Source organism: Callorhinus ursinus, unplaced genomic scaffold (assembly GCF_003265705.2).
Source record: "Callorhinus ursinus isolate GAN/ISIS: 27379988/994484 unplaced genomic scaffold, GSC_fseal_2.0 scaffold9, whole genome shotgun sequence".
Lineage (NCBI taxonomy): Eukaryota > Metazoa > Chordata > Mammalia > Carnivora > Otariidae > Callorhinus > Callorhinus ursinus.
Genome location: NW_027397071.1, coordinates 14,448,067 through 14,472,580, shown reverse-complemented (window position 1 = coordinate 14,472,580; position 24,514 = coordinate 14,448,067). Strand labels below are relative to the sequence as shown.

Genomic DNA, 24,514 nt, shown 5'->3' with positions numbered 1-24,514 from the left:
CTGACTAGACCTCCACAGATTTTTCAGCTCCCATGAGTATCTGTCTACTTGTGTACTCTCCAGGTTCCTCTTCTCTAATCAGGGCAAGTGCAGGTGGAGCAGGCTCACCAACTCCCCTGAATCCACAGTCCGCTCTGAGATCCTCTCCAGTTACTTTTGGATGCACAAGTAGATAGACATTTCCTAGGCGTCCTGGTGTAATGTAGAGAGGCACTTTAATTCAGTTATAGGTAACTAATTGTAATCAAAGAGGAGAGGAAAAAGGAATGACTCACACTACCATGAAGCTGACATTACAGTCCATTTGTTTAAGTTGTTATTTGTTTAATATAAATACTGCTTTTCTCATTTCTAGTAAGATAATTAGATTTAAATAAGTGGCTCCAACTTTTATTTTTTTCCTTTAAATTTTTTTATTGTTATGTTAATCACCATACATTACATCATTAGTTTGTGATGTAGTGTTCCATGATATATTTTTGTGCATAACACCCAGTGCTCCATGCAGTACGTGCCCTCTTTAATACCCATCACCAGGCTAACCCATCCCCCCACCCCCTCCCCTCTAGAACCCTCAGTTTGTTTTTCAGAGTCCATCGTGTCTCATGGTTCGTCTCCCCCTCCAAGTTACCCACCTTCATTCTTCCCCTCCTGCTATCTTCTTTTTTTTTTTTTTTCTTAACATATATTGCATTATTCGTTTCAGAGGTACAGGTCTGTGATTCAACAGTCTTGCACAATTCACAGCACTCACCATAGCACATACCCTCCCAAATATCTATCACCCAGCCACCCCATCCCTCCCACCCCACCCCCACTCCAGCAACCCTGTTTGTTTCCTGAGATTAAGAATTCCTCATATCAGTGAGGTCATATGATACATGTCTTTCTCTGATTGACTTATTTCACTCAGCATAACACCCTCCAGTTCCATCCACGTCGTTACAAATGGCAAGATCTCATTCCTTTTGATGGCTGCATAATATTCCATTGTGTATATATACCACTTCTTCTGTATCCATTCATCTGTCGATGGACATCTTGGCTCTTTCCACAGTTTGGCTATTGTGGACATTGCTGCTGTAAACATCGGGGTGCACATACCCCTTCAGATCCCTACATTTGTGTCTTTGTGGTAAATACCCAGTAGTGCAATTGCTGGATCACATGGTAGCTCTATTTTCAACTTTTTGAGGAACCTCCATACTGTTTTCCAGAGGGGTTGCACCAGCTTGCATTCCCACCAACAGTATAGGAGGGTTCCCCTTTCTCCGCATCCCCACCAACATCTGTCATTTCCTGACTTGTTAATTTTACCCTTCTGACTGGTGTGAGGTGGTATCTCATTAAGGTTTTGATTTGGATTTCCCTGATGCCGAGCGATGTTGAGCACTTTTTCATGTGTCTGTTGGCCATTTGGATGTCTTCTTTGAAAAAATGTCTCTTCATGCCTTCTGCCCATTTCTTGATTGGATTATTTGTTCTTTGGGTGTTGAGTTTGATAAGTTCTTTATAGATTTTGGATATTAGCCCTTTATCTGATAAGTGATTTGCTAATATTTTCTCCCATTCTGTCGGTTGTCTTTTGGTTTTGTGGACTGTTTCTTTTGCTGTGCAAAAGCTTTTTATCTTGATGAAGTCCCAATAGTTCATTTTTGCCCTTGCTTCCCTTGCCTTTGGCAATGTTTCTAGGAAGATATTGCTGTGGTTGAGGTCAAAGAGATTGCTACCTGTGTTCTCCTTTAGGATTTTGGTGGACTCCTGTCTCATATTTAGCTCTTTCAACCATTTTGAGTCTATTTTTGTGTGTGGTATAAGGAAATGGTCCAGTTTCAGTCTTCTACATGTGGCTGTCCAATATTCCCAACACCATTTGTTGAAGACACAGTATTTTTTCCATTGGACATTCTTTCCTGCTTTGTCAAAGATTAGTTGACCATAGAGTTGAGGGTCCATTTCTGGACTCTCTGTTCTGTTCCATTGATCTATGTGTCTGTTTTTATGCCAGTACCATACTGTCTTGATGATGACAGCTTTGTAATAGAGCTGGAAGTCCGGAATTGTGATGCTATCAGCTTTGCTTTTCTTTTTCAATATTCCTCTGGCTATTCGGGGTCTCTTCTGGTTCCATACAAATTTTAGGATTATTTGTTCCATTTCTTTGAAAAAAGTGGATGGTATTTTGATAGGGATTGCATTGAATGTGTAGATTGCTCTAGGTAGCATTGACATCTTCACAATATTTGTTCTTCCAATCCATGAGCATGGAACATTTTTCCATTTGTGTCTTCCTCAATTTCTTTCTTGAGTATTTTATAGTTTTCTGAGTACAGATCCTTTGCCTCTTTGGTTAGATTTATTCCTAGGTATCTTAAGGTTTTGGGTGCAATTGTAAATGGGATTGACTCCTTAATTTCTCTCTCTTCTGTCTTGTTGTTGGTATAATGGAATGCCACTGATTTCTGTGCATTGATTTTATATCCTGCCACTTGACTGAATTCCTGTAGCGTTCTAGCAGTTTTGGGGTGGAGTCTTGAGGTATGTGCCCTCTATCCCTATACTCTGAAGAGTTTTGATCAAGAAAGGATGCTGTACTTTGTCAAATGCTTTTTCTGCATCTATTGAGAGGATCACATGATTCTTGTTCTTTCTTTTGTTAATGTATTGTATCACGCTGATTTATTTGCAGATGTTGAACCAAACTGGCAGCCCAGGGATAAATCCCACTTGGTTGTGGTGAATAATCCTTTTAATGTACTGTTGGATCCTATTGGCTAGTATTTTGGTGAAAATTTTTGCATCCATGTTCATCAAGGATATTGGTCTGTAATTCTCCTTTTTAATGGGGTCTTAGTCTGGTTTGGGGATCAAAGTAATGGTGGCCTCATAAACGAGTTTGGAAGTTTTCCTTCCATTTCTATTTTTTGGAACAGTTTCAGGAGAATAGGTATTAATTCTTCTTGAAATGTTTGGTAGAATTCCCCTGGGAAGCCATCTGGCTCTGGGCTTTTGTTTATTGGGAGATTTTTGATGACTGCTTCAATTTCGTTAGTGGTTATAGGTCTGTTCAGGTTTTCTGTTTCTTCCTGGTTCAGTTTTGGTAGTTGATACATCTCTAGGAATGCACCCATTTCTTCCAGGTTATCTAATTTGCTGGCATAGAGTTGCTCATAATATGTTCTTATATTTGTTTGTATTTCTTTGGTGTTGGTTGTGATCTCTCCTCTTTCATTCATGATTTTGTTGATTTGGGTCATTTCTCTTTTCTTTTTGATAAATCTGGCCAGGGGTTTATCAATCTTGTTAATTCTTTCAGAGAAGCAGCTCCTAGGTTCGTTGATCTGTTCTACTCTTCTTTTGGTTTCTAGTTCATTGATTTCTGCTCTGATCTTTATTATTTCTCTTCTCCTGCTGGGTTTAGGCTTTATTTGATGTTTTTTCTCCAGCTCCTTTAGGTGTAGGGTTAGGTTGTTTATTTGAGACCTTTCTTGTTTCTTGAGAAAGGCTTGTATTGCTCTATACTTTCCTCTTAGGACTGCCTTTGCTGCTTCCCAAAGATTTTGAACAGTTGTGTTTTCATTTTCATTGGTTTCCATGAATTTTTTTAATTCTTCTTTAATTTCCTGGTTGACCCATTCATTCTTTAGTAGGATGCTCTTTAGCCTCCATGTATTTGAGTTCTGTCTGACTTTCCTCTTGTGATTGAGTTCTAGTTTCAAAGCATTGTGGTCTGAAAATATGCAGGGAATGATCCCAATCTTTTGGTACCGATTGAGACCTGATTTGTGACCTAGGATGTGATCTATTCTGGAGAATGTTCCATGGGCACTAGAGAAGAATGTGTATTCCGTTGCTTTGGGATATAACGTTCTGAATATGTCTGTGAAGTCCATTGAGTCCAGTGTGTCATTTAAAGTCTTTATTTCCGGGGTGCCTGGGTGGCTGAGTGGGTTGGGCGACTGCTTTAGGCTCAGGTCATGATCCTGGAGTCCCAGGATTGAGTCCCGCATCAGGCTCCCTGCTCAGCAGGGAGTCTGCTTCTCCTTCTGACCCTCCGCCCTCTCATGTGCTCTCTCTCTCTCATTCTCTCTCTCAAATAAATAAATAAAATCTTAAAAAAAATAAAGTATTTCCTTGTTGATCTTTTGCTTAGATGATCTGTCCATTTCAGTGAGGGGGATGTTAAAGTCCCCCACTATTATTGTATTGTTGTCAATGTGTTTCTTTGCTTTTGTTATTAATTTCCTTATATAATTGTCTGCTTCCATGTTAGGGGCATAGATATTTATAATTGTTAGATCTTCTTGTTGGATAGACCCTTTAAGTAGGATATAGTGTCCTTCCTCATCTCTTATTACAGTCTTTGGTTTAAAATCTAATTTGTCTGATATAAGGATTGCCACCCCATGGCTCCAACTTTAAAAAAAAAAGATGAAAATAATACATTAATGGTGGATTTTTTTTATGAAACTGAATTTCATGACTTTCATATGAAAATATGTTTTTATACAATTTTTAAAAAAATTCTAGTGATTAGTTAGACCTCAAAATCTGGAAACCATTGGACTAGCTTATTCCAGTAGTCTCTTTCAGTATTAATGTTCTTTGATCTTATTGTTTATTCTTTCTTCCTACATCCCAAGAGAAAGGAAATGTCAAAAAGAATGTCTAAGAATCAAAGAGCTTAAGGGAACTTAATTGTTGTATCAATCAGGATAGAATCGGTGATGCCACAATAACAAAAAACCTGAATTCTCAGTGTCTTAACAATAGCCAAGTTTATTTCTCATGTTTACCTTAGATCAAGGAGACTCTTCATATTAGTCCCTTTATGATCTGTCACTGAAACTTCATTTCAATACATGCTAACAATCACAGAGGCCCCAGAGTAAAACATATTACTTCTGCTTTTATTTCATTACCAAAGCAAATGACATGGATATTCCCAAATTGAACAGGACAACATGTATATTTCACTTGCAGGGAGGAGCACTGAATATTTATGAATGATAATACGTTCTGTGGGTGTGAGATCAGGAATAAAAACTGTAACAGACAGGGGTGCCTGGGTGGTTTAGTTGGTTAAGCAGCTGACTCTTGATTTTGGCTCAGGTCATAATCTGAGGGTCCTGAGATCAAGCACCATGTCAGGCTCTGCACTGAGTGTGAAGCCTGCTTAAGATTCTCTCTCTCCCTCTCACTCTGCCTTTCATGCTCATGCTCTCTCTCCAAAACAAACAAACAAAACCCACATTGTAACAGAGAAATACTAATTTTGTTTAGTGTAAAAATTTGAAAAACAGGAAATATGAGATGAATACTTACGACTTTTGCAATTTTCTAAATATTAATATTAGCTAAACAGAAATTTCCAAATTCTAAAATATCTTCACATTAGAGTATTTGATTTTCTTTACAACTCAGTGGTGGAGACTGATAAGCCTGAGTAGTGGCTAAGAACTCACTATAGAGTTAAACTGCTTGGTTTTGAATTTCAGTCTCAGCAATTACTGAAATTTGACCGTGGACAAATGACCTTACTTAATGTGCTTCAGTTCCCTTCTTTTAAAACTGGGTATAATCATAGTTCTATCTTGTATTTATGTTTATGTGATGAATCAAAGTGATAATACACTGAAATGACACATAGTAACACTCAATTCATATTCTTAGCTGTTTTAGTTATTTTTGTATTTTTATCATATTTATCAATAATACTATTACCCCCCATTTTCCAACTGAGACCTAAATGCAATCTACAGTCTTGGGTTTCTCTAACGTTCACATAGTAGATGGCAAAGCTCAGATTCAAAATTAGATTTTTGGTAGAGGCTTGTTTACATCCTAGTCACACTTATTTAATTTGACACAATCATTTTAATCTATGTCTTTAAGGTTATTTTATCAAAAAAATTATTTGCAGATTGCTATAGATAGTTCAGGAGAAAAAAAGATGAATTGAGATTGGGAGAGGATACTGAGAAAGAGAAAGGAAGAAAGCAAAGAGAAAGAAAGCAAACAACCAAGGTCCAGTGTAATTAGGAGAGGTGGTGGGGCAGCAAACTGAGCAGAGAGAAGACAGTGGTTTGTTAAGGAATCAGGAGTGATAGTGGCCAATCAAGAATCATTGTAGAGCTCACATGAGACTTTTTTTTTTTTTTTACAAATTAGGTTCAGAGAATTAGACTATAACAGGACTATAAAGTCCTAAATTCAGCATTTTTTTTCCTCACTGAAGAGAAACAAAACAAGAACTGTGTGATTTTTGTTATTTTATAATTGAAAAGACTGATGTGGATTTGAGTTTGCTGATTTAAAGAAATGATGTGGTAAGTTATTTTAATGTTTTATGAATATCATGTAGTCCCTACCCCCCACTTTTTGTCTTGAAATAAATGGTTTCTGTCATATGATTTGATATTGTTCAGAGTTTTACAATCTATTCTAGGTTTCTTGACAACTCAAGTTTCAGGTTCCAGTGGCACAAAATGTACTATTTATGCTCTTTGGGTTTGAAGTGTGTCTGAGCTGTGGCTCAAAATGTTTCTCTCATTTAAGAAATTTGGTAGGCAAACTTGATTATATTTGCCTCTTTTCTCTAACCTTCACATGTGATTCATTATCTTGAGCTCAGTTTCATTTTCCTGTTTTTCTTTTCTTTTTTTTTGGTGGGGATAGAGAGCTTATGGGAGACAGTTTTGAGAAATTTGTACATGATTCAATGTAAAATTTAGAGGAATTACACTTTTTTCAGTAAGACAAACCACTAACTTGATCAAATACTGTAGTAATAATACTACCTGAAGCACTAGAATATTGAAAAGTATGAAAATAGAAAAAAAAACAGTTGGAGATAAATAAAAGTGACAAAATAAGCGTAGATGTGACATTTAAGGGATTTCCATTGAAATGCTTAATGATACTTTAATTAAAAAACGTGTTAAAAGATATTTAACTATGAGGTATCTAGGCTAATAACTATAAATGGTAAGAGTAGATGACTTGTTTCTTCTTGGTTAATGTTAATTTATTTACATGTTAAGAAATATACTACTATCTGCCTGAGAGGTGAGGCTGCTTTGGATAGGGGGAAAGAACATTGTCATAGCTAATACTTATATAGGTAACTGACATTTATATAAGTAGGAAGAAAGCTATACAAATAGGTACTAGTTTTTTTTACTACTACTTTTTACCTAGCATTTTAATAGAGCTTCTTTATTCTACTTATGACGTGGTATGATTTCAGTAGAATTTAAGCTGAATCACTAAATTTATGGTATTTCATGTATTAAGAGAAATCCTGGATTTATTCTAGAGCCTTTCCCCTGTGATATCATTTATATTGTGGACATTAAATAAAATAACAAATATCTCAATAGTGATTGAGGAAAAGAATACTTGAGAACATCAGAAACTAGCAAACTTATGGAGAAGTCTAAGTTAATAGTATTTTTTTCTTCTTAACATTGTATATGTTTTATTGGCACTTCAAATATAAATACTTCTTAAGGAGGATTGCTTTTTACCAAATGTCCTAGTTCATATTTTTAAGGAACTCCCAATACATCTCATTTGACATGTTGTAGTAGCCCTTAAAGCTTTAAAATAGAAGGAAATTTCCTCTTTGTAAGATAATCCAAGCAATATGAGATGTGGACAATAGAGCACTGATATTAGTATTAATAACTGTGAATATCTTCTCTGAGGAGAACAATTTTAGGAAATCCATAATGGGAAGTAAACATAACAACTATTTCAAGTTCTTATTTTTTGTTTTGTTATTTTTAAAAAATATTTATTTATTTGAGAGAAAGAGAGCTCGAGCTGGGGGAGGGACTGAGGGAGAGGGAGAATCAAGCTCCCCACTGAACAGGGAGCCCGATGACCTGAACTGAAGGCAAATGCTTAACTGACTGAGCCACCCAGGTGCCCCTTTTTTGTTTTGTTATTGATATCAAAGATGTCAAGGATTTGTTTGCAGATTTTACTTCACAAGATATAAATATGCTTTAGTTGTTGGTGTTTTTTTTAAGGATTTTATTTATTTATTTGACAGAGAGAAAGAGTGAGTACAGGCAAGGAGAGCAGCAGGCAGAGGCAGAGGGAGAAGCATTCTCCCCGCTGAGGGGGGAGCCCAATGTGGGACTTGATCCCAGGACCCTGAGATCATGACCTGAGCTGAAGGCAGAAGCTTAACCGACTGAGCCACCCAGGCGCCCTGCTTTGGTTGTTTTAATGCCTCTGCTATGGAGTTTATAGCTCTTTAGATTGATTGAGATGAAAATTAAGATTAAATGAGAAAATCTATGACAATGACTGACCCTTGATAGAAGATTATTGTATAATGTATACATCCACCTATGCTGTGATGCTAGTAAGATTTCTCAGCTTATGTCTGCAAGTTATCCGTTATTTTAATAGCATCCTAAAATACATGTGAAACACTATTAAAAACATTTCAGAGTTAATTGATGCAGTGATGAGAAGTTATTTCAAAATCAACAGGTGATCTCCTAGAAGCTCTAAAGAGGTTAAAACAAAAAAAGAGGAGAAGAAAAAAAAAGTGTGGAAAAAAGAGCAGATGGAAAACATTGCTAGTTCCTTCTTATCACTATCTATTCCTGTGGCGGGGGGAGCAGAAAGTATTATTAGAATTTGGAAAGAGTGGAATGGAAAGAGAGAATGTCCAAGTGACTATAAATGAAAGTGGAAAGAGAGCATAAGTTTAGAGCAGTTTGAATAGTACCAGCAATAAAAATAAAACAGTAATAACAACATTACAGAGACCAGATATATTGGGTTTTTAATGTATCATGCACTGGGGTAACAGCTTTATTGGTGTTAATTCACTCAATCATTATGACAACATTATGAGGTACATAGTCCTTTTTCTAGTTCATAAACTTAAAAGAGATTATTTAAAAAAAAAAAAGATTATTTTCCAGGGTCACACAGATAATAAATGACAAGGTCAGGATTTGAACTGTAGTTTATCTAACTCCTAAGGTCATTTTCTTAACATTTGGAAGCTTAAGTACAAAGTTCAAACCATGCTCTTATCTAATTCTTAACTCTTTATCACCATCAGCCTTATATCATCCACTGTCTAGTCAGCCTTCATCTCTTTTTTCTCATTTGAATATTCATCTACATCCAGTTAGTCTCTTGTCCTCCTTGCAAATTTTCCTTCCTATTTGTTTTTGAAAACCTTTCTCTGGTGCCTGGGTGGCTCAGTTGGTTAAGCATCTGCCTTAGGCTCAGGTCATGATCCCAAGGTCCTGGGATTGAGCCCCGTGTCAGGCTCCCTGCTCAGCGGGGAGTCTGCTTTTCCCTCTGCCCCTTCCCCCTGCTCCTGTGCACTCCCTCTCTCTCTCTGGCTTTCTCTCTTGCTTCCGCTCTCTGCCTGAAATAAATAAATAAAATCTTTTTTTAAAAAAGAGGTCAAAGGAAACTGGGGAAATTAATGTTAATAAATTTTATTTAGCCTAATGCATCACAAAATATTATTTCATATTATAAATGACATAAAATTAATTTTTACATTAATTTTTAATACTAATTCTTCACAATTTGGAGTATATTTTACACTTATAGCACATCTGTGTTCAGACTAATATTTCAGGATCTCAGTCACTAAATATTGCCTGTGGCTACCGTATTGGACATTACACCTCTAGAACTCTATGATGAATATTGGTGTGTAATACAGAGAATGTTAATTTGTTGTAGGACCTGTTATCAAATCACTGGCTCTATTTACCATATGAACCTGGACAATTTATTCAGTTTGTCTGGCTTTAGTTCCTTCATGTGTACAAAGGTTTTACAAAGATTAGATTGTATCACATAATTTCTGACAGTGTTTGTTTACTTTGAAAAATCATTGAAGACATAACCCAAGTTATGCCAGTGTCTTGTACAGTGCCTGGAATTTAGAGTCTTTTTTTTTTAGACTTCATTTATTTATTTTGACAGAGAGAGAGAGAGAGAGAGTACAAGCAGGGGGAGGGGCAAAAGTAGAGGGAGAAGCTGGCTCCCTGCTGAGGAAGGAGCCCAATGTGGGACTTGATCCCAGGACCCTGGGATCATGACAAAGGCAGACGCTTAACGACTGAGCCACCCAGGTGTCCCTGGAATTTAGAGTCTTATGTTACAACAATTTATTGATCACATAAGCCATTATGCTTTTTGTTTTGCTAGTGCCTAAGAATATTAGGAAGTCTACTTTTAAGAAGTTTGGTACAGAATGATGAACATGTAAATCCTTAGTTATTTGCAATATATTTACAATATAAATCAAATACAGCTTAATAATGTCATATAAGTTAAAAAGCTCTCAGAGGAATTATTAACTATGCCTGGGAATATCAGGATAAGCTTTGAAAGATGTTGCTTCAACTGCATCTGGAAGGAAGAATAGTTACTAAGTCCACAAGGATGTTGGAAGGTGATCCTAGAAAGACGGAAAATACTTGGAAAATCATGGAGCAATGAAATTGCTTGTGAAATATGAGGGAATTTTAGTTTGGCAATGGGTAAGTGTTAGGGCCTGTACGTTTGTATCTCCTTTCCCCCAAAATTTACATGTTGAAACCCTAACTCCCAGTGCAATGGTATAAGGCTGTGGGGTCTTTGAGAAGTAATTGGGTTTAGATGAAGTCATGAGAGTGGAACCCCATGATGGATCAGTTTCCTTATAAGAAGAGAAAAAGACGGGAGCTCTCTCTGTTCTCCACCATATAAAGATAAGAAAAAAATGGCTATCTGTGAACCTGGAAGGGGGCTCTCACCAGACACTGGAACTGCCAACATTTTGATTTCAGGCTTCCCAGCCTCCAGATCTATGACAAATAAATATTTGTTGTTTAAGCCACTCAGTCTATGATGATCTTGTTTTAACAACTTGAACTGACTAAGAAAGTAGGACAAATTGTGTTTACGTGGTGGGTTAGAAAAAGGACCAAAGGAGAGCATTAGGGTTCATAGAGGAATAGTTAAGGACCAAAGTGTTCTCCATAACCCTTCCCTAAAACTGGTACTTCCTTGTTTTTCCTCATCTTAATGAATGGTATCACCAAATACCTTTCTGTAATTTTTCTCTTTCCCTCATTCTTCAGCTCTAATCTATCCATAAACCTTTTGCCTTTCTATCTCTGAAAGATAGCCTGTCAGTGCCCTTAGTCTGAGCCACTCATCTCTTTCCTAGACCACCAAAAAAGTCTAACTGATTTCCTTACCTCTACTTTTGTCTTCATATAATCCAATTTCTTCATGACAGCAAGAGTGATCTTCTTTTAAAGTATACCAAAGTTTCTTAGCTCTGCTTTTTACAGACTCAAAAGCTCTCTCATTATATTCTACAAGGTCCTACATGATCTGGCCTAATAGACCTCATATCATTTTACCCTTCATTTTATTACACATTGTTTAGCTCCACTGTTGTTTTGTTTTGTTTCTTAATTTTTTTTTTTAATATCACTTGGGTTTTTCCTTTCCGTGGGCTTTTTCTGTTGTACTTTCCTCTAGATTGCTCTCTCATCTTCAAATGACTGGCTCCTTCTAATCCTTCAAATCCTAGCTGAAAATCATTTCCACAGAGAAATCCTCCTGACTATCCAGTTTAAAATATTTTGATGACAAAGTCACTTGCTATTTTATTATGTTAATTCATACTAGTTCTTATTGATATCTTCAATTGTTTTATTATTATTATATTATTTATTCATAGATTTCCTTTTTTTCTTTATTTTACCAAATTTTTATATAAATTTTAGTTAACATATAGTGCAATATTGGCTTCAGGAGTAGAATTAAGTGGTTTGTCACTTACATACAACCCCCAGTGCTCATCATAAAAAGTGCGCTCCTTTATGCCCATCATCCATCTAGCACATCCCACACCCATCTCCCTCCCTCCACCCTCACTTTGTTCTCTATTGTTAAGAGTCTCTTATAGTTTGTTTCCCTCTCCCCTCTTCCCCCCATATGTTCATCTGTTTTATTTCTTTTTTAAAAATTTTATTATTTTTAAAGATTTTATTTATTTGAGAGAGAGAGAGAGTGCAGATCGAGAGAAAGAGCGTGAACCCAAGTGAGTGGCAGAGGGAGAGGGACAAGCGGACTTCCCGCTGAGCAGGGAATCCCCCCCCTCCCCCCCGCAAATGCGAGACTCCATCCCGGGCCTGGAATCATGACCTGGACTGAAGGCAGACGCTTAACCGACTGAGCCACCTAGGCACCCCATCTGTTTTATTTCTTAAATTCCAAATATGAGTGAAATCATATGATATTTGTCTTTCTCTGACTGACTTATTTTGCTTAGCATAATAAACTCTAGGTCCATCCATGTTGTTGCAAGTGGCAAGATTTCATTTTTTTTATTTTAAATTCAAATTAGTTAATATATGCTGTAGTATTGGTTTCATGATTAGAATTTAGTGATTCATCACTTACATATAACACCCAGTGCTCATCCTAACAAGTGTTCTTTTTAATACCCATCAACCATTTAGCCCATCCCCCACCCAATTCCCCTCCAGCCACTCTCAGTTTGTTCTTTTACCTATACAGTCCCTTATGGATTGCCTCCCTTTCTGTTTTTATCTTATTTTTCCTTTTTTTAATTATGTTCAGTTAGCCAACATATAGTACATAGTTTTTGATATAGTGTTCAATGATTCATTAGTTGTGTACAACACCCAGTGCTCATCACAACACGTGCCCTCCTTAATACCCATCACCCGGTTACCCCATTACCCCACTCCCCTCCCCCCTGTAACCCTAAGTTTGTTTCCCAGAGTCTGTAGTCTCTCATGGTTTATCTCCCTCTCTAATTTTTTCCATTCAGTTTTCCCTCCCTTCCCCTATGGTCCTCTGCACTATTCCTCATGTTCCACATATGAGTGAATCCATATGATAATTGTCTTTCTCTGCTTGACTTATTTCACTTAGCATAATACATTCTAGTTCCATCCACATTGTTGCAAATGGCAAGATTTCATTCTTTTTTATGGCTAATATTCCATTATAAATAAATAAATGTACACACACACACACACACACACACATATACACACTACTTTATCCATTCATCAATTGATGGACATTTGGGCTTTTTCCATAGTTTGGCTATTGTTAATAATGCTACTATCAACATCGGGGTTCATGTACCCCTTTGAATCTGTATTTTTGTATCCTTTGGGTAAATACCTAGTAGTGCAATTGCTGGATCATAAGGTAGTTCTATTTTTAATTTTTTGAGGAATTCCATACTGTTTTCCCATAGTAGTTGCACCTGTTTTTTTTATTATGTTATGTTAATCACTATAATTACATCATTAGTTTTTGATGTAGTGTTCCATGATTCATTGTTTGCATATAACACCCAGTGCTCCTCTTTTTATTCCCACCAACAGTGTAAGAGGGTTCCCCTTTCTCCACCTCTTTGCCAACACCTGTTGTTTCTTGTGTTAATTTTAGCCATTCTGACAGGTGTGAGGTGATAGCTCATTATAGTTTTGATTTGTATTTCCCTGATGGTGAGTGACATTGAGCATTCATATGTTTTCTTTCCACAGTAGAATGCAAATTCTTTGAGAATAAGAATCCTGTCTTATTCATCACTGTATCTCGAATATCATCCACATGCTTAAGCAAAAAGCAGTATTCAGTTAATGCTTGTTGGATTAATGGATTAAGTTTTCCCCACCTGTACTGTTCTCTTTTATAGGTTTTTACTTACATTAAGAAGGAAATGGGATTGAATTCATGACTGTAGTGTCCTATCAGGTATAAGAGATATTTAGCTAGAAGGAGAAAAAAACAAAACATTCTACTGCTGTAGCCATTGCATTAAGCACATGATTTGATGGATGTGGGGAAAGGTCTGTTTCCTCAATTCATGGGCATTCACATTCCAAATAATTTCTTAAATCTTAATGCAGAAATTTAAATAACTAAAAAAAAGGGGTGGGTGGTGTAAAAACAGAACTGAATTGAATATCCTATTTCTTTTTGAAATTGAAATGTTATAATGTTTGTAGATAGATAGTTAAGGCAATGTTCTGACTATAAGTTCAGTTGGCTTTCATTGTGATTTTCCTTCTGTTAGTGAAGGACTTCAGAAATAAAACCTAATCCTAATTAAATAATACATGATTAAGGATTCTTTACGTATAAACTGCCAGATGTTTAAAAAGGTTAATATTCCCTCAATAAGGAAAACATTAAGTTCTAAAAGGTCATTTAGATTGTTTTCCTGGCAGGTTGTTTATAGATATTCTTCACCTGTTAATATTATTATTGATAATCATTTTCTGATTATGAATAAACACTTTATGCTGTCTGTATTTATTCATGTTAACATTTACTTAGTAAAATGTTTCTTACAGGAATATAAATAGGAAAGAATGCTGGCAACTTCAAAGCAAAATGAAGTTCTTCCTATTGCTTTCAGTCTTTGGGATCTGCTGGGCTCAGTATGCCCCAAACACCAAATCTGGACGGACATCTATTGTCCATCTGTTTGAGTGGCGCTGGAATGACATTGCTCTTGAATGTGAGCAATACCTAGCTCCAAAAGGATTTGGAGGGGTTCAGGTGGGTATTGTTCATAGTATAAACTGCAGTTTTCTATGCTTATAGTAAAGGGTATTGTGATCTGTATCTGTGAAGCTGGAACATTTTACTGAGGAAGAAAAAAGTTTAGTATTGTTGGCAACTTTATGTTTTGTTTCTGATATAATCTTCTTTCAGCAGGACATTTCCAATATGCTGTTAATATTTTCATGTGGTTGTTAAAAATGTAAGTGTATATGCAAAGATTCAGAAATTATTTTAGATTATTGATTAGTTTTGAGAGTATCCAATGATGTAAAGTAACCCATAATTTGATACTTATTATGATTTTTTATTTGTAGATCTCTCCACCCAGTGAAAATGTTGTGATTCATAACCCTTCAAGACCTTGGTGGGAAAGATACCAACCAATTAGCTACAAGATATGCACAAGATCAGGAAATGAAGATGAATTCAAAGACATGGTGACTAGATGTAACAATGTTGGTGTAAGTGAATTAAAAGTTTCCTTTAAAAATATTTAAAAAAATAATTTCTCTCTCCTCTCTCCTGTTCCTTTTGAGCAGAAATTTTTCCATATTTATTTTTTATTTTACTTTATACTTAAGCTATAGCTAAAAATTATTACCTATGTTCAGCTTTTGTAAATTTTTGTATACGTGCTCTTTGTCTACTAAAGAAATTTAAGTCAAGGTTTAAAGTTGAACTTACTTATAAAGCAAGTATCAACTTTTAGCCCTATAACTATACACGTTTTCTGGGGAATCCCATACACATTTGTGGGGAATTGGAAATTCCAGTTGCAATATTGCTGTAATTTTTATGTAACTTGTATTTTTACCTATAATTTCTGGGTCTTCTTTCCCATGGGGTTTTTGATGGTAAATAATTATATTCTTTTTGACGAGGAGCATGAGAGACAGTATTTACCTTCAGATGCTTAGTAGATAATAGAGGCTAGCTGCTTCTTTCTTAGGATGATGCATGGAAATTTCAAAGACCACTACTCTCTCCTGTCTCAGCTGATTCTTACCTCCCCACCCCAAAAAGGCTGTTTGCAATTTTTCATAGTTATGGTAGTTTTAGTTCTATCAGTTTATCATATATGTAGGTATTTTACCAAGACGGTAGAATGCAGATTGGTATTCAGTTCACAATGATTTCCCTTCACGCTTGACTTTTGGTTTGCTAAGAAGATAAGCTAAAAAATAACAAAGACCTATTTTGGAGTGTGATTAACATACCATAAACTTTAGTTAATAATACTATAGATTTCTACCTCTCTGTAAGTCAAACTGAAATAGAAACTTTGTTTTTCAGGTCCATATTTATGTGGATGCTGTAATTAATCATATGTGTGGGAATAGTGTGAGTGCGGGAACCAGCAGTACTTGTGGAAGTTACTTCAACCCTGGAAATAGAAATTTTCCAGCAGTCCCATTCTCTGGTTGGGATTTTAATGATCGTAAATGTAAAAGTAAAAGTGGAGACATTGAGAGCTATAATGATCCTTATCAGGTAATTAAAGAAAAAAAACCACAGTGATCTGAATAAAGAGATATCTGTTCCTTTAATTATCTACATGTAGTTTATTGATCTTCATTTTATTTATTTTTTTTAAAGATTTTATTTATTTATTTGACAGAGACACAGTGAGAGAGGAAACACAAGCAGGGGGAGTGGGAGAGAGAGAAGCAGGCTTCCCGCTGAGCAGGGAGCCTGATGCTATGTGGGGCTGCATCCCAGGACCCTGGGATCATAACCTGAGCCAGAAGGCAGACGCTTAACTGACTGAGCCACCCGGGCACCCCGATCTTCATTTTAAATACTGGCCTGGATTCCTAAGGAAAACAGGATTCCAACTGTGACTATTTAAAAATAAGAAACGCAAATCAATATTTAAAACATTTTTCCCAGTTTAATTTGTTCCAGTCAGAAAAGCTCATCTACTTTATTTTTTACATACTCCATTTTTATACTAGAAAATATTTCCGAGGTATGTCCATACTAGAATGTCAGTATTTCCAGTTCCCAATGCAAAGAAGACACTACAGAAATATCTGTTAATGAATAGATGAATGCATAATCAAATGGATTCTCAGGTAAAGGCAATGTTTTGTGTATCAATCACAAATTTTTTACCGCAATAGGTCAGAGACTGTCGTCTGGTTGGTCTTCTTGATCTTGCACTGGAGAAAGATTATGTGCGTTCCAGGGTTGCTGAATATCTGAACCGCCTCATTGACATTGGTGTAGCAGGGTTCAGAATTGATGCTTCTAAACACATGTGGCCTGGAGACATAAAGGCAGTTTTGGATAAACTGCATAATCTAAATACAAGGTGGTTCTCTGAAGGAAGTAAACCTTTCATTTACCAGGAGGTACATTAATCCATATATGTATCTATATTTCATGAGTATATGAAATAATATCATATAATTCATTAGAAAATAAGTGATAGATTTAATTAAAACAATTTCTGTTGTTTAAGGGTTGAATAAATCATTTATATAGAAGAGTTTTCATGAACCCTCTTTTGTTGAGACAGTATCTAACATCTAACTCTTTATCACAAGAGATTTTATGGAAGTGCAGAGGATTTATTTAGGCTGCAAACATCTGTGTCATTTGCCATCTCCCCAAGACAGATAATATTATAGTGGTTTTCTTGACCCAGTCGTCTATCTGAGTTTAAATCTTGGCTATAGCACTATTAGCTGTGTCACACAGGCAAACTGATTTCTTTTTTTTTTTTTTGAAGATTTTATTTATTTATTTGAGAGACAGAGAATGAGAGAGAGAGAGCACATGAGAGGGGGGAGGGTCAGAGGGCGAAGCAGACTCCCTGCTGAGCAGAGAGCCCGATGTGGGACTCAGTCCAGGGACTCCAGGATCATGACCTGAGCCGAAGGCAGTCGCTTAACCAACTGAGCCACCCAGGCGCCAACACAGGCAAACTGATTAACCTCTATATGCAACATTTTTTTTCATATGAAGATAAAGGATGATGATAATAGTTATGTCTTTGTCTAAATATTTATAAGTTGATATTTGTCAAGCACTTAGAAATGTTGTGAACCAGATATCAAGTGCTATAGAAATGCAAGCCATTGTTATTATCATTTATGTGCAAGACTAAAGTTAGCTCAACATTCTTGCAGGACAACAGATCACCTTGTTATCGTGTTATTTTTAATATTGTAGCATATAATTTAGCACAAAAAAAGAATCTTGCTTTAAGGAAAACCATTTGAGGTATTTCAAATAATATAAATAGTTTCAAGCCATTTTCTGTATAATGTTAACTTGCTGGTTAAAAGCCTCTGAAGTTCTTATTTAAAATTATATTTTCCCTATATTTCTACTAGGTAATTGATCTGGGCGGTGAGCCAATTAAAAGCAAGGAATACTTTGGAAATGGCCGTGTGACAGAATTCAAGTATGGTGCAAAACTAGGCACGGTTCTGCGCAAGTGGAATGGAGAGAAGATGGCTTACTTAAAGTAAATGAAATATGATTTGTCTTTTAAATTATTTCACAGATGTATTCGTCTTATTATCCCAATCTGAGTTATCTTAGGAACTTATTTAAAGCTTTTAAGGATTCAGTTACTGGTAGTAAGGGTTATAGTCTTTCAAGTTCCAATTTATCATCTTTATTATTAAGAATGTCAATCATGAGGATATTGAGAAACCCAAAACACACTCTAGAGACTTTATGTATTATATAACTATACTAGATTTGACTAATGTTTGTATATAATATGTGAAGACCACATATTATTAAAATGATTATATCATTTATGAAGTACTTACAACATGGTTATTTTTTATTTACTTATATTTATTTACATATTTTACGTCAAATATTTACATAATATTAACTTTTTTCAAATATTAGAATATTCATAATATAACAATACAAGATTGAAACCTACTTTTAACCCAGTTTTCCATTCTGTATGATATCATATGGATATTAATCATTCTGAAGTTTCATCTAAATTATAATGTACTGAAATCTCTAAAATGACTTTTTTATAACAAAAATCGTATAACTGTAACATGAATGTAATACAAGTAATTCATACATATATACATACAAGGAATGTATATCTATATATAGTTTGTATATATTTTTTAAAAACTCCTAGAGAATAATCATTTTAATTAGAGAATTTCATTTAGGCCTGCCATACCAAAAGAAATACACCTTTAGTTTACCCTAAAGCTATTGCAAAAGAATACATATGTTTGTGTGTGTATATGTGTTTTAATAGGAACTGGGGAGAAGGATGGGGTTTCATGCCTTCTGATAGAGCACTTGTCTTTGTGGATAACCATGACAGTCAGCGAGGACATGGAGCTGGAGGAGCATCTATTCTTACATTCTGGGACTCTAGGTAGGAAATAAAGTCCCCCCCTTTTTTTTTACCTACTTTTTAATGATGCTAAAAATACTGTTTTCTTATCTGCTGATATCATTTTGTAACCTTCAGACTGTACAAAATGGGAGTTGGATTTATGCTTGCTCATCCATATGGATTTACACGAGTAATGTCAAGCTTCCGTTGGCCAAGATATTTTGTAAATGGACGAGTAAGTTTTGGTATTATCAAAATATCTTTTTCTCAAGAAAGGGAAGGCAGTTTTGTTGTGATTGTGCATGATGCTATTATATTTACTATTTATCAAATATTGAAGTGTAAACCTGATATAGGACACTTTTAGTAAAGCAATAGATATTAAGAATTAAAATTCATGGTCTCTATTGTCAGAGTATGCAAGCTATATCAGAAATATGACAAACACACCTTCACCCCAAAGAAGCACTTAGAAATAAGGATATAGTAAGTAAAATATGTACTTTTCGTAAGTGCCTACTTCATGGGGTTGATATAAGGAGAAGTTAACAGTTGTAAAGAACTTAAAATAGCACCTGCCCATAATATGAACAATATATTTTTTAAATATTTTGGAAAAGAAGTTGTATGGAATGCAAAGAAATTATTCAGTTGAACTGGGGTTAAATAGGGAAAGTATCTTATAAGTGGAAGGAAAATATATGTATTAAAGAAGAGAAACTTGCAGACTATTTTGGGAAAGGGAAAGATAAGAAAAATATTTGGGGTAATGTATGGGATATTGAGTAGCAGTTTTAAAAAGAAACTGAGAAATAAAATTATGAATGTATTTGCAAAGTTAGTGGAAAGTTTTTTTTTTTTTAAACTGAAGATTTCAGATAATCATTATACAGCAACTTCATACCTAAAGTAAAAAACACTTCACTACAAACCAGGCTGATATTTACCTGGTTTCTTCCTTTTTTTTTTTTTTTTTTCTATGACTATTGTTAAAAGTGCCGATCAGAAAAGCTCAAAATTAAAACTTTGATCAATTTGGTAAAGAATATTGTGATGTATTGATTAGCACATTTATCCAGAAGGAAGAATGAGAGAAATGAATGCTTATTTAGAAATGAATGCAATTATCATACTCAAGGCATTTTCACATACATTATTTAATTTTTATAGCAACTAAACAATATCCCCATTTTACAGAAGAAGAAACTTAGGCACAGAGAAGATATGTATATTAACTGTTTTCTTAAGTCATAGTAATACAATCTTTGTTTCCATTCTGCTGTTGCTGACACTGAAGTCCTTGCCATTTCAATATCATTGCACTACTGACAGTGATATTAAGAATTCCATGGCAATTCCTTGGAAAGAAAATGAAAGGGCAAAAAAATCTTACCTTCAAAATATGGCACTAGAGAATGAAAAATTGGGGAGAAAATGGTGAGGACTTGGTAAAAGGCTTTAAAAATACTGAGGGAGTTAGATTCTACATAAAGACAATGTAGAGACACAAGACAGACTGGGTTTGGTGTACTGGAGAGGAAAGAGACAAATACATGAAATGTTAAAAATCGGAGCTTTTTCAGTTTTTTTCTTTTTTTCTCTTTACTTAAGGATGTTAATGATTGGATTGGGCCACCAAATGATAATGGGGTAATTAAAGAAGTTACTGTTAATCCAGACACTACTTGTGGTAATGATTGGGTCTGTGAACATCGATGGCGTCAAATAAGGTGGACATTCTTATTTAGAGACATCCTCTAATAACATTCTTAACATTTTATTTTAAACTGTTAATGTATTCATCAGCATTTTATGTGGTATTTTATTTTTAGGAACATGGTTATGTTCCGTAATGTAGTTGATGGCCAACCTTTTACAAACTGGTGGGATAATGGTAGCAACCAAGTAGCTTTTGGAAGAGGAAACAGAGGATTCATTGTCTTTAACAATGATGACTGGTAAGTAGATATCAATTAGAGATAACATTTTATACTAATATATTCTTGGTTTACTATTTTCGTGCACATTTACTTTTTTTGTATCGGAAAAATCCTTTAGTCAGTGGATTAAGAAACCACAGAAATCAGAAAAAAATGATGATGGCTTTTATTCTTCTGATCTCTTCTTTATAAGGGCTTTCTGTTCTAGATAGAATTATGTTATATGCATTCTTGCATTTCATGTACAGGTATGAGGCACACACATAAGCTCACACATACACCCCACACAAAATACACAAAGTAGTTAATATAAAGGTTGTGAAATCACTAGAAGAATTGTCTTATAGCCACCCTTCCCTTTTTAAATAATGGAAAAATATTGCCTCAATATTGAAGTACATCTTTTTAGCTCTTTTTTTGTTAAGTATTCTTGTATCTGTTTTGTCTTCTTTTTTCACTTCCCTGTCTCTCTGATAAATAATATATATTTTTAAAGCATCTGTATAAAGAACTTGTATCTTATGGTTGGTCAGTGATTCACATCAGGAGATTTTCAAGTTTTAGTTCTGAGACTTCTTCTTACCTTCATTGGTTATACTTACATCCTCTGCTTCTAGTATATTGATTCCCTGATATATAGAACTATGACTTAGAAGATGTCTTTGAAAGCAGTTGAAATGTCTCTGTTCCAAGGCCAACTTTCACTCATGCTTAGCTCATTTTAGCCTACATTATATTTTACTGACAAAAAGATAAATCAAATATATCTCTTTCTTGCCAAAAGAAGCTATGGCTAATCCTTTAATTTCTGTCTTTTAGATGGGAGAAGCAAGATAAATTTAGGAGACAGCTTTATATTTAAAACCATATATCTCTTCCTAAAATGCTAGATTATTTTTATTTCCAGCCCAAATTCATTTTCTTCTCTTGTGAAAAAGATTTTTGCAGAAATAATCAAATTTAAATTACTGAAAATAATTAGTATTTCCTTACATTTAGATGGGGAAAATTTAAAATATTTATGTTTACCAAAGGAAGTACTTTTATCTAAGGGTGACAAGTCACTAAAATCTTTAGTGATATTCCTCAGCCATAATTTTGTGATAATACTCACTGCTGACTAGGAAATTGCTAAGTCTTCTGTAAGATTACTTTTAGTCCTGGAAAACTGTTCACATCTACTGGAGAGGTCTTTGGCACAAAGTTAAGCTTTTAGAGATAGTCTGAATTCTTGCTTTTTATTGTGCTGAATTCAAGTTAAATCTTAAATTTTATTTTACAGGACATTATCTTTAACTTTGCAAACTGGTCTTCCTGCTGGCACATATTGTGATGTTATTTCTGGAGATAAAATTAATGGCAACTGTACAGGAATTAAAATCTCTGTTTCTGGGGATGGAAGTGCTCATTTTTCCATTAGTAACTCTGCTGAAGATCCGTTTATTGCAATTCATGCTCAATCTAAATTATAAAATTTGAAATAAATAAATACACATACTCACAGAAATAACCAAGTGCATTTCTTTTCATGTGTGCATGTGTATGTGTGTGTATTCTTACAGTTCATTAATTTTTGGTAAAAGCTATAAGTGATCAACTTGAAAAAACTCAGAAAAGCATAAAAATCACATATAATTATATAATTATAAGATAGCTACAATTAACACTATATTATATTTTAGAAGACTCATGATGACTTGTCAAAGGAATGTTTAAGAATTCAGAGAGGCATCTTAACAAATATGTTTCTTGCCATTAACACCATTTCCCAGTATGCATTTATGTATCTCTTCCATCAAGTGTTTCTAATAATTAGTTAGGGATAGCTGATTTAATTATTCCCATACAAAGTTAGAGCATTTGAGTGACTTCAACTTATGAAAGCACTTTTACAATTAATAAGTTAAAAAATAAACTTGAATTATGCAAAGTGTAAGTCTCAAGTATGTGGAACTCAGGAATCTCCTACTTTATTTTTCTCTTTCTGTTTGTAATGTCTTTAACTTGATGTAGATGTATGGTTTTTTGGTTCCATTTCTTACCCCCCATATGGATGGATGTAACTATTTAGGACTTTTATTACACCATATGTTCTGGATTTTCTTCCTGATCCTCTAGCTATTTATTCTCCTTCACCTTGACTTTAAATGTGGAATTTGGTAAGGATCTCATCTATGTTTTATAAGTCTCAGTTGTTTTTCTTATGCTTGAGTGATAAAATAAAAGCCATAATTTGGAAACTCCCTCTTCTTTTCACCTGTAAATTTATCTGTAATTATTCTTATCCTTATTATTATTATTTTTATTATTATTATTTTGAGAGAGAGAGAGCAAGAGGGGTGGGGGAGAGGGAGAGAGAGAATCTTAAGCAGACTCCAAGCTCAGCATGGAGCCTCACGTGGGTTTTGATCTCACAACCCTGAAATCATGACCTGAGCCAAACAAGAGTCAGGTACCTAACAAACTGAGCCATGCAGGCACCCCATCCCTATTATTTTCTTCTTTCCTCCTGTAATAATGAAGAAAGTGTACATCATTTTACCAAAGGCCATTCTCCTCACTTGTGTTAATACCATTTCATTTTTATCTCATGGGGGATTTTATTTCTTAGATTACCCTTTCTTGAGGTGCCTGGGTGGCTCATTGGTTAAGCATGGGACTCTTGATTTCCACTCAGGTCATGATCTCAGGGTTGTGAGATCAAGACCTGTGTGTGCTCTGCAATGGGCATGGAGTCTGCTTAAGATTCTCTCTCTCTCCCTTTTCCTTTGCACTTGCCCCCACCTTTCATGCTCCCTCTCAAAAAAAAAAAAAAGATTCTTTCTCTTCTGATTGAATAATCTTTCCCTTTCTGCTAGATTTGTCCCCTTAGATTACATGTATTAGTCTTCCAACTAAAAAATCCGTGACTCCCAGATTTTTTCTAGGTATAACCCACTTCTTTGCTTCCCTTCCTAGTCAAGCTTCTGTTTTTACCACATAGTCTCTACATCTTCAACATTAGTCATTTTCATCTCCTCATCATCCAGTTTCTAATCATGACTTCTCTGAATCTGCTCTTGTCAACATCATGAAAAACACTGTTACTAATCCAATGTGCTTCTCTATCTTCATTTTACTTCATTTTGCAACAGTATTCAACATGGTGAGCCAAACTCTCTTGTCCTCTCTTCCTTCAGCTTCTATCTACTTTCTGGTTTTCCTTCTTTCTCACTGGTTGCTTTTTTTCAGATTCTTTTTTTTTTTAATAGGCAAATTCTACCAAACATTTATTTATTTATTTATTTATTTATTTATTTATTTATTACCGTATCATTTTTTATTATTATGTTATATTAATCACCATACATTACACCATTAGTTTTTGATGTAGTGTTCCATGATTCATTGTTTGTGTATAACACCCAGTGCTCCATTCAGTACGTGCCCTCTTTAATACCCATCACCAGGCTAACCCATTCCCCCACCTCCTCCCCTCTAGAACCCTCAGTTTGTTTCTCAGAGTCCATAGTCTCTCATGGTTCGTCTCCCCCTCCGATTTTACTGGCTTATCTTCTGTTTGACCTAAAGACTCATTTGGATCTAATTCTCATCTTTTTTTTAATCCTCTATTTTCTAAGTATTTGCAATC

At 35.0% G+C, this 24,514-nt stretch overlaps 1 protein-coding gene across 2 annotated transcripts in view; it reads left to right on the top strand.

Moving 5' to 3' along the window:
• The window catches only part of AMY2B (amylase alpha 2B), a 54,498-nt gene extending 32,105 nt beyond the window's left edge, over nucleotides 1–22,393 (top strand). Inside the window, exons 1-11 of one of the 2 annotated variants that reach the window (XM_025872311.2) lie at nucleotides 6,194–6,329; nucleotides 14,394–14,601; nucleotides 14,922–15,068; nucleotides 15,901–16,098; nucleotides 16,731–16,961; nucleotides 17,949–18,082; nucleotides 18,860–18,982; nucleotides 19,079–19,178; nucleotides 20,555–20,673; nucleotides 20,776–20,901; nucleotides 22,166–22,393. In XM_025872311.2, coding sequence (XP_025728096.1) covers nucleotides 6,322–6,329; nucleotides 14,394–14,601; nucleotides 14,922–15,068; nucleotides 15,901–16,098; nucleotides 16,731–16,961; nucleotides 17,949–18,082; nucleotides 18,860–18,982; nucleotides 19,079–19,178; nucleotides 20,555–20,673; nucleotides 20,776–20,901; nucleotides 22,166–22,355 — 1,584 coding nt within the window. In that variant the 5' untranslated portion in view covers nucleotides 6,194–6,321 and the 3' untranslated portion in view covers nucleotides 22,356–22,393. Of the gene's footprint in view, nucleotides 1–6,193; nucleotides 6,330–14,393; nucleotides 14,602–14,921; nucleotides 15,069–15,900; nucleotides 16,099–16,730; nucleotides 16,962–17,948; nucleotides 18,083–18,859; nucleotides 18,983–19,078; nucleotides 19,179–20,554; nucleotides 20,674–20,775; nucleotides 20,902–22,165 lie in introns of those variants that run through there. The other variant, XM_025872312.2, reaches the window with a different exon arrangement.
• Nucleotides 22,394–24,514: the final 2,121 nt, after the last annotated feature.